Raw genomic sequence first — 13,685 nt, 5'->3', positions numbered from 1 at the left:
GGTTTATGATTGCTGTTATGTTTTAGGTGATGGAGCTGGAACAACAGGATGATTTATGATTACTAACCATTTATTGTCATGCTACTAATTTTTATTTTTTATTTTTCAATAAATATTTTTCAAACATGTTTTGTATATTACTGCAGAGTTTTAGGAAAACGATCTTAGATCTTTTTATCAATCGTTATTGTATATTAATAATTTTGTTTAGCGCCTGAAATGATTTTGAAGATTAACTTCAAGGTTTTATGTTTGCAAATGAAAATCTAAATTCATTGCCAGTAGTATTCTAAATATAAAAGTTTGTTCTGGCTTTTGCCGAACTATCATATAGCTATATGGCAAGTTTCTACTTTGTCGTATGTCGTCTCTGGTTCGAGGTCTTCTTCCAATTCCGGGTAGTTCTGTTATGGTTCGGAATATTGGCTCTGATCTATTGAGTCGTAGAGACATTTCGATTAAATTATTGTCGTATAACATTTTGTAAATGTTTTTGTCTAATTTCTAATCTATTTTGGTTAATTCTAAGCTATTAAGGTCTTGTTCGAGACTTTATGGTCGCACCAGATGAGTTAGGACCGAGTTGGTTAACTCATAGAGTAATTTCGGATAGGGTACACCGTCTGCTCGTCACGCTATCTTATTTTCGGCCGGATAGATTCGTGCAACTCCTTAGTCTAATACCGATCCTAATCTTACTCTTATACTATCTAGTCTCAGGTTGTTTAACTAGTCTCTGCTAGGCTCAATAGATCTAGGGTATACTGGTTTATTGCGGTTGCTGAAGTGCTCGGGAGAGTCCAACTAATTTCTAAGTTAAATTCAAATCTCTCTGGTGCTGAAATTACAAGTAACTTCAGCACTTACAAATAAGTGGGTTGTTAGTTAGATGGATCATGATTGGTTAATATTAAATACTTTACATTGGTAAAATATCTAAATTATCCAATCATAAAATGTAGTTTAGATCAGGTTCCACAGGCTAGTTTCACTTTCTCAAATTTATGGTTAGTTTTAGTTGATAGGCTGTTTTTTGTAAGAATTTCGGGCAAAAAAAGAGAAAAATTTCCAACCAATCAGGGTCCGTTCAACTGTCCGGCGCCGAATCATTTCAAACATAATTCTTTCCAGTTTTCAAATACTGAATTCTGATTAGCTATCTTTGTTTTCGGGCAAGGGGGTTTTCAATTTATTTGGTTAATGGCATGTTTTAAGCATTCCATTGTATACATTGAAGTATTTCTCAATGTTACTCGAAGACATTTTTAAAAATTTCTTAAAATTTGATTTAGATAATAGAAGTAATTTCCTTGCAATTGTTTCTGCTCAAAAGAGGCTGACATTTATTTTAGGCGAAGAGTTTTTTTTCATACGGAATTACGATTAAAAAACGAGGGGCTACTTGCGATTGTAGTTTGAGAACAAAACGTATTTTTACAAAACCTAAGTTTGAGAACGAAACCTAGTTTTACAAATTTTACCTGGAAATAGCAAAAAAACTGAAGCTGTGTTTTAAAATAGGTGAAGGAGGATAAAAAATTTATGGAAAAATAGTTAGTGTTTTGTCTCGATTTTTTGTAATCCACTCCAATTAATGTATCAGAGGCGGTATAATAAAAATAGCTGTTGAATTTCAGGAGCAGACGACGGAGGACATTGTGATTTTGAATGGATTCGGGGCCATAGTGACTGCACTGGGGGAGAGGGTGAAGCCATATTTGCCCCAGATATGTGGAACAGTGCTGTGGCGACTGAACAACAAGACAGCCAAAGTGAGACAGCAGGCTGCTGATCTCATTGCAAGGATAGCCGCTGTCATGAAGATATGCCAGGAGGTAAGTGTTCACAGGCGAATTAATAGCTTATCGCAATGTAGATTTGGCGCTTAATTAATCATGGGCTTGTGGTATCTAAATGTAATTACGCTAAGTTCGAAGCAGACTAAAGGGCGAGTTTTTGACTTTTTAGAATAATGAAAAAAGTATATGAGGATCAATGCTGAATTTGGAGTACTTTCAAGCTATCGCTAATCATCAGTTCATTTTTCAGAATATCCTCTGAAACTTGGAGTTCAAACTTATAGTTTTGAAAATGGAATTTGGTCTATATAGATAAATCTAGACTACGACGTTGACCTAAAATCACCAAGTTGATGCAAACTGTCTGTGCTTTTCAGAACGGTTGTCTTTGTATTTAAAACAAGCTTGTTTGTTATCACTAGCCAAAAAATCAGACTGTCGAAAAATGACGAAATGGGCCGGACTTTGAAATAATTAATTGTTTATTGTTGTTTGTTGTTTAGGAAAAACTGATGGGTCATTTGGGTGTGGTCCTGTACGAATACCTGGGCGAGGAGTACCCGGAGGTACTGGGAAGTATCCTGGGTGCATTGAAAGCCATCGTGAATGTGATCGGCATGACTAAGATGACCCCACCTATTAAGGATCTCCTTCCTCGTTTGACACCCATCCTCAAAAACAGACACGAAAAAGTGAGTTCTGAGATTAGATTGTACAAATTCATATAAGAAGTAGTAAATAATTTAGTTTAAACTGGATGGCTTAGATAAAAAGAGCAGTTGAACTTGGAACAATTTTGACACAGCTACATTTTCATACAGAATTCATGTCTCAATGTTATCCGAAAAATCAAAATTATATGCCCTTAAGTTTGGACTGTTTCTTCTTTTTGCAATTCTCCCTTCAAAAGTTTTATTAATAAAGCTACTTTTCGGCGAAAACTTATTTGAAAATTGAATCTGGCGCAGATAATTTTAGCGAAAGTGCATTTCAAACGTGATTCAGGAAGTTTTGAATTATACTGGGCAGCTAGTTTTTGGTACCTGAAAACACCGAAAGGCTTCTCAAGCTGCGAAACTATCAAAAAACAACTTCCTTTCCGAATAGCTCTGCTCCCAGTTTAATTTTGCTTGCAATCATAATGTTATGTTGCTTATTGTTAAATCTATAGTTAATGCAATATAGTTTAGAATAATTTTGTTGGACAAAGTCTTAATTTTTTGAAGTAATTCTGATCTTCAAGCTGAATCTAATTGAAAGTTTTCTCTTTGATTTTTCGCGTTTGCCTTTTTTGTCGGTGGCCCAAACTTTTTGCTCAAAAATTGCATGGCAGATCATTCTTGAGTAATTTTTTTTGAAGAAGTGGCCTTGAAGTTTTTCAAAACAGACTTCTCTAAAAAGAAACGCTATTTGACATGTCTCTTGCTCTTTTGAGAATTCATTAAGTTCAAATGCTATTTTGAGAATTTAAAGCGTTGTCCAATAAATTAGTTAAAAGTATACAGTGTTGATTTAAATTATCCGGACAAAATGAACAAAATTTGAATTTTTAAACAAGTTTTTCTCAAATTGGGTTAAGATTAAACAAAAAGTGAAGAGAACAAAATTTACTTAGATTTTCATCAGAGTTAATATGGTGCAATTTTTTCTCCGGAATTCTCTGCCAAAATTTTACCCCAAAAATGAATCATCTTGGTTTTTTTTCAAGTAATCAAAAGTTACGCTGAAACTACTTTGTTAATTGATGAGGAATATAAAATCACAAGAAGCCTCTTACTCAGCCCAACAAAGTTGTAGGAGGATTAAATCTTCAAAAACTTGTATAAGAGAAAATATTCTTTCTTGATAATCAAGAAACGAGATTTTTAAATATAAAACCCAAAAACTTTGCTTAAAATTAAGTTCTAAACAATTTACTCAAACTTTGGGAGATTTAGCTATTCTAGAACTTTGTTGGGCTGTGTAATAGGCTTCTTGCAATATATAATCTTCATCAATTAACAAAGTATTTTCAGCGTAATTCTTGATTCAATGAAAAAGGCCAAAATGACCCATTTTTGGGGTAAAATTTTGGATGAGAATTTCGGAGAAACCATTGCACCATATTAATTCTGATGAAATTCTTAGCAACTTTTGTTCTCTTCTTTTTTTGTCTAGTCTTAACCCAATTTGAGAAAAACGTGTTTGAAAATTGAAGTTTTGTCCGGATGCTTTAAATCAGCACTGTATATTTGTATAGCTTTACACAATTTATCGGACGTCTTAAATTTTTGAAATAATTCTGACCTTCAATCTGAAATTCAAAAGAACTGCTTTTCTGGGCGTTTTATGTGTTCTTACCTATTGAAAAATTGCATGTCAGGTTGCTGCTGAATGAATTTTGTAGGGAAGTTAGGGGCTTCAATTTATGTTCAAAAAAACTGACCTCTGTGAAAAGCGCAATCATTTTGGTATGCTCTTTCTACAGTTTTAATGCAATTTTGAAAATTCGGTTGTGTTTACAACTGCATTTCACTGTCTCAAGGTCAGAATTATTTTAGACGTTGACCGATAATTTTGTTAAAAGCTACAGTGCTGATTTAAATTAACCGGACAAAACGCGTTAAACTTGAAATTTAAAACGCGTTTTTCTCAATTTGGTTTGAGTTTAGCTGAAAACTTATGAAGACAAAACATACTTAAAATTTTAGCAGAATTAATATGGTTTAATTTGTTTAGCGAATTTCGGGCTCAAAATTTTACCCCAAAAATAGGTCATTTTGGCTTTTCTTAGTTAATCAAAAATTACGCCAAAAATACCCAGTCGATCACAGACATAATTATATCAAAGAGAGCGCCTTACGTAGTCCAAGAAACTTTAAGAAGGGTAAATTCTCAAAAATGAATTGCAAGTTGTTCAAAAATTGTTTTTAAATAAAAAGTTAGTATTTTATGTAGTAAAAACTACCTTTTTTGTCAATCAAACAAAAATAAATTAAATTATACAATGTTTTGGAGAATATACCTTTCTCAAAGTTTGTTGGGCTACGTAAGGGGCTCACGTTGATATATTTATGTCCGTGATTGACTGGGTATTTTTGGCGTAATTTTTGATTAACTAAGAAAAGCCAAAATGACCCATTTTTGGGGTAAAATTTTGAGCCCGAAATTCGCAAAACAAATTGCACCATATTAATTCTGCTAAAATTTTAAGCAAGTTTTGTATTCACAAGTTTTCAGCTAAACTCAAACCAAATTGAGAAAAACGCGTTTTAAATTTAAAGTTAAGCTCGTTTTGTCCGGTTAATTTAAATCAGCACTGTATACCTCGAGCAAATTAATCGACCATAAAAACGGAACCTTTTTAATATCTTTGGCGCGTTTTATACGTGCTGAAATGTTTGAAAATTTTGTTTTGCGACATCAAAATGAGAATTAATGGGTGTATAAACTTCGTTTAGATTCTGTTACCGAAAAGGATGTTTTGCCAACTATTAGCCATTAGCTATAAATCGTTGCCACATCTAATCGTGTGTGACTTTTATTTTTACTCGTGTGTTTCAGGTGCAAGAGAACTGTATAGACCTTGTGGGTCGTATCGCAGACAGGGGATCGGAGTACGTTAGTGCGAGGGAGTGGATGAGGATATGCTTCGAACTGCTGGAGTTGCTCAAGGCACATAAGAAGAGCATCAGACGGGCCAGTGTGAACACATTCGGATACATCGCCAAGGCCATCGGGTGAGTATTTAGTCACACTGTACCAAAGCAGGGCTCTTTCTCCTTACGGCCTGACTCCAGTGAATGATAGTCATCCATCGATACAAAAAAAACTGCTTGGTGAAGCTGTATTTTTGTTATTTGTATGCGGCTTTTGTCGAAAAGAGCATGACCAAGGATTGTTCATAGCTAGCTGATTAAGAGCCACAAATGTAGTGAATACTCTTATATAGGTTTTTGTGATTTTTTTTGTTTTTTTTTCAGGAAAAGGTATTAAAAATTTGTTCACGCTCATTTTTTTGGGGTTTGATTTTTGATTTTTGGGTTTGTTTAGTGAACTTCATTTCCTTTGTTGGAAGGAAGTCAGACTCCACTATGGAACAGCAAAAAAACGTGATCGACTGCTAGTTTCGAAAGTGGATTTTAATTTTCAGATTTCTCAGCAAAATAAATGGATCAATACGAAAGTTTATTTAGCTGGGACTCCAATTTGCAGATGAAAGTTAATTCGATGTAAAAGAAGAGGATTTGGAATTTTGGATTTTAAATTGTGAACATTTTTGTATGAGGGTGATTATGAGTTTTTTTCTGCCATCAAGGTGTTCGTTCTTACCAATCTCATGAGTAGACAAAAAGACAGAAACAAATAGGAAGAGTTACTGGAATAAATGATGAGGTCTGACATTAATTTAGCAGGTGAAAATATGAGAGGAACCATTTGTTTTTTTTAAATATTTTTGTGCATCCAGACTAGAGTTAAGATAACGTCAGTTTTGGATGTTAATTCATAAAACTGAAATACAACTCAGAATTTGTTGCCAAATCCCAAATGAAGAAAAGCTGCGTAAATACAAAGCTACTCAATATGGACAACGATCCGATAATTCATGCTTTCTTGTCAATGTAAATTTCTTTTTACTGCAGTCAAATGTTTGAAAAGGCTGCTTATAATAATGTTCAACACATGAACCAAAACTTTGTGCAGCCTTCTTTGAGAGTCATTGTTTATGCTACGCTTGTTTTATGCTACGAGTTCACTTTTTTCGACAAAATTTGCATATACTCCAACTCTAAGTCGGAAGTTCAATCCCCTAGAGGTAATTTATTTATTTTTCAAAGCTTTTTTTCCGACCACTAGAAGTGAGGAGGAACTTTGTAACGGTTGTTTTTTATTCCGATAACAATTTGACGCTTGGTTTTCTTTTTTTCGACTTGTTTTCCTTAAATTGAACATCATTGGAGACATACGTTTGTCGATGTAGTTTTTTATATTTTTATTTTTTTTTGCGTTTGCGAAATGCCGCTTTGCCTCTGTGAAATTATTGGGATATATATGTTTTCGAATTTACACTTAAAAGCGAATGTAGCCTTCAACAAAGTTCGATGCATAGTCAGGTTTCAATAACATATATCATAGCTTTGACTTTTTAAGAGCAATGAGCGTAGTGAGTACTCCTATATAGCTCATGGTTATTTTTTCTGTTTTTCCAGGAAAAGTTGCATTTTTCACCCTCAATTGTGATTTTTGACTTCTGATTTTTTTTTCAGTTCACTTCATTTCTTTTGTTAAAAGGAAGGCAAACTCAACTATCGAAAAGCAAAAAACTTGATCGACTGCAAGTTTCGAAAGTGGAATTTTATTTTTAAGATTTCTCAGCGAAGTAAATGGATCAATACGAAAATTTATTTAGCTGGGACTCCAATTTGCAGATGAAAGTTATTTTTTTTTAAAAGAAGAGGTATAGAATTTTGCTAGAAAAGTGTGAATCGTCCTGAAAAACTCGCCTCGAGCAGTTGAAGGCCGTTTCTCGAATTTGAGGTAACTGTCTGTACTATTTATTCAGAAGTTATTTGAAGTTTTACTGTATCATTGGAAACTGCATAGCACCTGTTCTCTGCTTTGTTTGTGGCTGGTGTTTGGCACCAATCAAGTGTCCGTGGCTTAGTGATTGGCGTGTAAGACTCATAATATTTTTGTCGTTTTCTAGCAATTGTTTGCGAAGCGTAGCTTTGTCTCTGTGTAAAATATAGCCAACAGACAGTTGGGGAAGAGTCATGAAAGCAAGGAAACCGAACGAAACCTGACAGTTTTTTTGAATTTTGAAATTCAAAGAAAAAATTATTTGGCCTTGAGGCTCTTTGAAATTAAAAATCAATTCATCATAGACCATTTTTTTATAAAGCTAAAAAATTATTAAAAAATGGTCTATGATAAATTATTTTGAATTTCAAAGAGCAGTAATGCCATATAAATATTTCTTTGAAACTCGAAAGCTTAAGTTTTTTCAATAGACAGTCAGTTTTTGTTCGGTTTTCTTGCGTTCATGATTCTTTCCAGCTGTCTGTTGGCTTTGTTTTAACAAATAAAATGAAAACTTTCCTCAAATGTATAAAAACTGAAAGCTCGAGAAACGGTCTGTAATTGCTCGAGAAACGGTCTGTAATTGCTCGATGTGATTTTTGCAGGACGATTTGCAGTTTTTTTTTCATTGTCGAAGATCAACTTACATCTGCAAATTTCTCTAAAGTTTGTGCAGATAATTAAACACGGCACTGCAATGAGTTGGGCTAAACAATGAATTAAAATGAGGTTGCTGAGTTTTCATAATTAGTATAAACATATATTTCTTGACGTCCTTTTAATAGAAGCGTACTTTTCTTTTCCATTGGTAGTTTGATATAAATATATTTTTGTTGATGTTTTCTAGTTTAAAATTTTTGCAGTTCCTGGTGAAAAATTAACGAGAATTTGGTTAGCTGAACCTTGTCTTATTTACCCATCAGAGCTAGATAGTGCAGTTTTTTTTATGAATCTTCTCATTTTCTTACCCAACACGCAAATAGAAACTCGAACTGGTGACCTTGCATCATACCATTGGCATTTTTTTAGCATTAGGTTTTTTGTGCTTTGTTGGTGGCTAGTGTTTTGGCAAGAGACCATGGCGCAGATGTGAGGACGTGATATTCATAATATCTAAGTCAGGGGTTCGATTCCGGCATGTGGCGCATTTTTCTGAAGCTGTTTGTTTTGCACGTTTTTAAGGGTTCGCTTAAAAGATTAAGTTTTGTAAATCTAAACTGCACAAGTGGTGTCGCCCTATATTTTTTTGATGAAACAAGTTATTGCCTTAGGAAAGACACTATTTTTGAATTTTTGCCCGTTTTGGAATTTTTCTGAATTTTCACAAAAACTACACTACCAAATCGAATATAATAGGTGCAATCGAAAGAGCATGTGCTAGAATTTTTCTCTTCGTAGCGGCTAGGCTTTAACTGTTTTAAAAGAAATGTTGGTTTTAGCTAAAGTCCATTTTTTGAAATTTTGTTCGTTTCTGGAAATTGTTTGGTTATCTCGAAAGCTACTCGAAATCTCTTTATAAGCAGCTGCGCCCTAATTTTTTGACGGACCTTTGTTTTGGATCTTAAGAAGGTCTCATTTGATTTTTTTTCGGAGGCTTTTGTCGAAAAATACCCTGCCAAATCTGAAAGATATGGTTCAATCGAAAGAACAGGTGCTAGCAATCTTCTCCATCAATCTTTTGTAGGTTAAATTTAGGAAAAGTCCGTTTTTTGAAACTGTGACCGAAACTTTGAATTATCTCGAAAAGAACGAACTTTCATTTCGATAGACAGCAAAATTCTTTTTTTTTTCTCTTTCTGAAAATTTGGTTAGTTTTCGCTTCAGTACCTTGTTGAAAATATTATCAAACAAATACTTCCAGTTTTAGCTAGGCCCATAGTGTTTAATCGTTATAAAGTGGTATCAGCAGACGTGTGACGTTGAATCTCGAGGTCAGTGGTTTGATTCCAGCGCATATCTGAATTTTGGTATCTTTTTTTCTCGTTTTTGGAACCTCCTGTGCTTATTAGACAGCAACCGACTTTGTAGTTAATATAAGCTTTCGGAAAAATGAATTCATGCTATGCTTCTAGACCACACGACGTGCTTGCAACTCTGCTGAACAATCTGAAAGTACAAGAGCGACAGAACAGAGTGTGCACTACAGTGGCCATAGCCATAGTGAGTGAGACATGCTCCCCCTTCACAGTACTGCCTGCACTGATGAATGAATACAGAGTGCCAGAGTTGAATGTGCAGAATGGAGTGCTGAAGTCCTTGTCCTTCATGTTTGAGTATATCGGGGAGATGGCCAAGGATTATATTTATGCGGTCACGCCTCTTTTGGAAGATGCACTCATGGAGAGGTGAGTTGTTTTTTTTAAAGGTTTCGAGGAGTTATTAATTTTAAGCACTTGAGTTGATTGTTTGAGGCGTTTATTGTTTTGGGGGAATAGACATCAAATACGTCAATGCTGGTAATTGTGGTTTCGAGTGTGGCCGTCTGTCAAATTTTGTCAATATTTTTGATATATTTGAACAAATTCATGTACTAAAAAGATCCTTCATCTCTAAAAAGTCCATTTCATTTTTACATGATTTTGAAGAGGTAATGCTCAATTTAGAGGCTGCATAGTCCGTGTTGTAAAAGGCTGATAAATGGTCTCAGTGGATAAAATTAGTTATTGCTTCTGCTTGATTTTGAAAATGCGCCAAGATCGGATAAATGAGCGCAAGGTGAACATTGGGGCAGATCCAAAATTTTCTCTCAGCACTAAAGAAAGCCTACTTCTAACAGAATCATTAGTTTTGAAATGGCGTCTTGATGTTGTTAAGAGCCCTGGCGAAAAGATTGATACAGAATTGATTGGATTACATTAAGCCCCACTGAAACACAACACAGGATTACATATGCTGCATTAAATAGATCAGCACGTGGCAATAATTGTTAATCATTACGTTTGAAATCTGTTTAGAGACCTGGTGCATCGACAGATAGCCTCAGCCACCATTCAGCACCTGGCATTAGGAGTGAATGGGTTTGGGTGTGAGGACGCCCTCACCCACCTGCTGAATCTGATGTGGCCCAATATATTCGAGACCAGTCCCCACGTGGTGCAGGCAGTCATAGGAGCAATTGAGGGACTGAGGGTGTCACTAGGAGTGAACAAGATACTGCAGTACACTTTACAGGTAATGTAGCCTAAGATTTTATAGATAACAGTTAACAAAATCGACTGCAGTTTAGGAGGCCATCAGTTGGTATAAAAACAAATCTATTAAATTTCACCATGATGTTTCGAGAAAAAAAGACCCGAGTAAACGTCTATTTTACAACCTCGTTAGGCCAAGTAAAGTTGATAGCTTCCTTTTTGTTTTAAATTGACATTGCGTGAGTACGCGCCCCCAAATCATGATATGAGTCAGTCCCCACTTTCTTGTTGTTTTTTTCGTCGTTTTCTCGTGTTTTTTTGTTGTTTTTTTTCCACTGTTTTTCCTTGTTTTGTTGAAACAAATTCTGTGGTATATGAAAGCGGCTATCGAAGTAATAGAAATATTGTAAAGTTATAATGTGAATGTTTTCAGGGACTGTTCCATCCCGCGAGGAAAGTGCGCGATGTGTACTGGAGGATATACAACACACTCTACATTGGAGGACAGGATGCACTGGTGGCTGGATTCCCCAGAGTGCCAGATGACGACAAGAACACATACTCCAGACACCATCTCTACTATTTCCTGTAGATGACCTCACCTCACAATACTCAGTAGCCACAATACTCCTCTCCCCCTTGTCCTCCTCCCTCCTCGAATATAGCATCAGCTCTACGTTTCAGACCAGACTAAAAAAACTCAAACAAGATGATGGCGATGATTCAAAGCAATGCAGACGACCTTTCAGATAAACTCTTTTTACGTAGAAAAATTGAATGTAGATGAGATAAATGAAGATATTGACTGTTTTGCTCGTTATTGAAGTTGAAGATTTGACTTGATGAATTCGTGTTAGAATATATAAGTCATGTTATGGGAAATATAAATGAGGCAAGTTAAAAGCGAGAAGACAAATTGGATTGGCTCAGAACAAGCTGACAATGAAAAAAAAATAGGAAGTGTCGTGAATATATGATCTGCTCTTTTTTATTGGCTTTTTTAGGATATTCTTCTGACAAAACTTGATAGTAAAACTTTGATGCAGCGCAAATATTAAATCATTGCCTCTGTACATTTTCTGAAATATGTTAATTTTCATTGTCATTTTTATGGGTTCGAATTCTCGTTGCATCAAGCAGTTCGAACGAGAAAAGAGTTATTGAGTTTTATTCTGAAATAAAATGCCGATTTTCTGTAGTTCTTGATTTAGTGTTGCATATAATAAACAGGGTGAACAAATAATTGGATGTTTTTATAGTCTCAAAATGTTTTCCGAAGGCTTAAATTCGGTTTCTTTAGCTTCAAAATCCCAAAAAGTTGCTAAGATTGCAAAAACTTAGAAACTAAATGCTAATCATTTTTTCGTGCTTGTGTGTTCACCCTGATTGCATTTCATAGCCCTATATTTTCATCTGATAATGAATCACAGTGAGATTAGAGTCAACTGATCTTGTAAATTGTCAATTCAAAGCAGATGAACTCAAGATAATATGTTTTGAATGTTACTTGGAATAATGAAACCTTATTAAGCAATCGGTGGTTGGAGTTTTAGATCGAGACGGCGTAGAAACTTATTTATATCGTGTTTCGCGTTCCTTTTTTCCCTTAAAAGTGTTGTCCTGTTAATAATTTTTTCGCATTACAGCTTTTGATTACGCTTGCGATAACCGTAATCAAATCGGAATATAGACTTTTTCGGATTAAACAACTTGTTTAACAGAACCGATTGAATGACAATGTACCTTGGTTTATAATAAATTCAAATTTCTAATCGTCTCTAGCACACTCAGTATGGAGGTAACGAATACGTTTCCTACAGCAAAGGTCAGAGGTTCGAATCGGACCAGGCCCTGTTTTTTTTTCAAACGGGAAATATAGAGTTTTACGAAAATTATCGGTTTATTGTTTGTTTGCTAATGTTTTGTCGGCTTAGTTGCCAGATCGTTTTTGCTGCATGCAGTTTTCATTGTAGTTGTTTTTCATGTTTTCACATACTCCTGCAATTTGTAATTCTACTACTCTTGACTTCATATCTTTTTTTTAGCTTTAATTTTTCAGATTTAACGATTTCAGCTTAAAATTTATCGGCTTATCTACCTTATTTTGCGTCGTTCGAGAAAACCATAGTGTGCTTTCCTCCGGATCGCACAAAACGTTTTAAATCTCAGAAAAGAGTTTATAGTTCTCATTTTTTCATGAGCACATTTTTTATTTTGCTTGATAATTGCTTTTGAATTTTCAATGAAGGCTATCAAATGTGTTATTGGCGTGTTTTTTTTGCCACTAGAACTTCATTCCAGACAGCAATTTCGAGATCTTTAGTTGTGATTGCTTCGACAATTTTCCGTTCTCTTTGGACTTAATGACTCTCCTTTCCTTAGCTGTCTGCTAGCTTGCAATGCTATTTTTTCGGTATCGCAAGTGATACGAAGCTCCGCTTCGCCTCTGTGTTAATATTTCGTGTTCAGTTCAATTTTACTTGAAGACAAATTACACCCTAAAATAGCAACCCTGCAATAGCAAGATTGCAAATCGCGGAAAAAAAGCTGAAAAGTCAGAACTTTATTTCAATTGAAAAAAAAATCCCTTTCTCACAATAGTTTGAATTTTATGGAGAGTCTTGCGTGAACTGTGTTATCTTACATGTCTTCATTTTTAAACCTATATCGCATAATATAGTGCTAATTTGATGGCTTTTCTTCTGGGTAGTGTTGGTGGTTTACTACCATGTCTTTGCAGTCTTGTGAGTGGCTAATGTTTTGTCCTTCAAGCGTCAGAAGCACAGTTGTGTAGGGCTGTCGACTTGAATGCTCAAAGTTTGATTTGGTTCTCTTAGTGGGCATTTTTAATTCATTTTCAGTGTCTATATTTTGTGAAAATTTTTTCATTCACCGTTTTAACGCCACTGCTTGGCGTTTTGTGGCTTGTATTTGCGAAGTGCAGCATCGTTTTTGTGTAAAATAATTAAAATTGAAAACGTCTGTTCTATTTGTTCCCTTGGTGTTTCAAAAAAAACCTAAGAAAGAAATTTTAGTTTTCATTTTCCTTGAATTCAAAGACTCTAGTACCGCTGTTGGGTATTCCTTTCCAATATAAACCACATCTAATTGCTCATCTTCCGTTGTTTTTTTTTATCATGAAAAAAACTCGTTCAAACGTAGTTAAGATTCCAAATTGAATTATTTAAACCTATTG

The 13,685-nt window shown here is 34.8% G+C and overlaps 1 protein-coding gene across 3 annotated transcripts in view; it reads left to right on the top strand.

The window, feature by feature from the left end:
• The window catches only part of LOC134855116 (splicing factor 3B subunit 1-like), a 602,997-nt gene extending 591,002 nt beyond the window's left edge, over positions 1–11,995 (top strand). For all 3 annotated transcript variants that reach the window (XM_063871518.1, XM_063871519.1, XM_063871520.1), the window contains 6 exons: positions 1,638–1,835; positions 2,303–2,491; positions 5,343–5,518; positions 9,431–9,703; positions 10,313–10,529; positions 10,923–11,995. In XM_063871518.1, coding sequence (XP_063727588.1) covers positions 1,638–1,835; positions 2,303–2,491; positions 5,343–5,518; positions 9,431–9,703; positions 10,313–10,529; positions 10,923–11,081 — 1,212 coding nt within the window. In that variant the 3' untranslated portion in view covers positions 11,082–11,995. The remainder of the gene's footprint in view (positions 1–1,637; positions 1,836–2,302; positions 2,492–5,342; positions 5,519–9,430; positions 9,704–10,312; positions 10,530–10,922) is intronic.
• Positions 11,996–13,685: the final 1,690 nt, after the last annotated feature.

This window comes from Symsagittifera roscoffensis, chromosome 10 (assembly GCF_963678635.1).
Source record: "Symsagittifera roscoffensis chromosome 10, txSymRosc1.1, whole genome shotgun sequence".
In the NCBI taxonomy this organism is placed as follows: domain Eukaryota; kingdom Metazoa; phylum Xenacoelomorpha; order Acoela; family Convolutidae; genus Symsagittifera; species Symsagittifera roscoffensis.
Note: the sequence above shows the minus strand (reverse complement) of the source record. Positions and strands in the feature narration are given on the sequence as shown.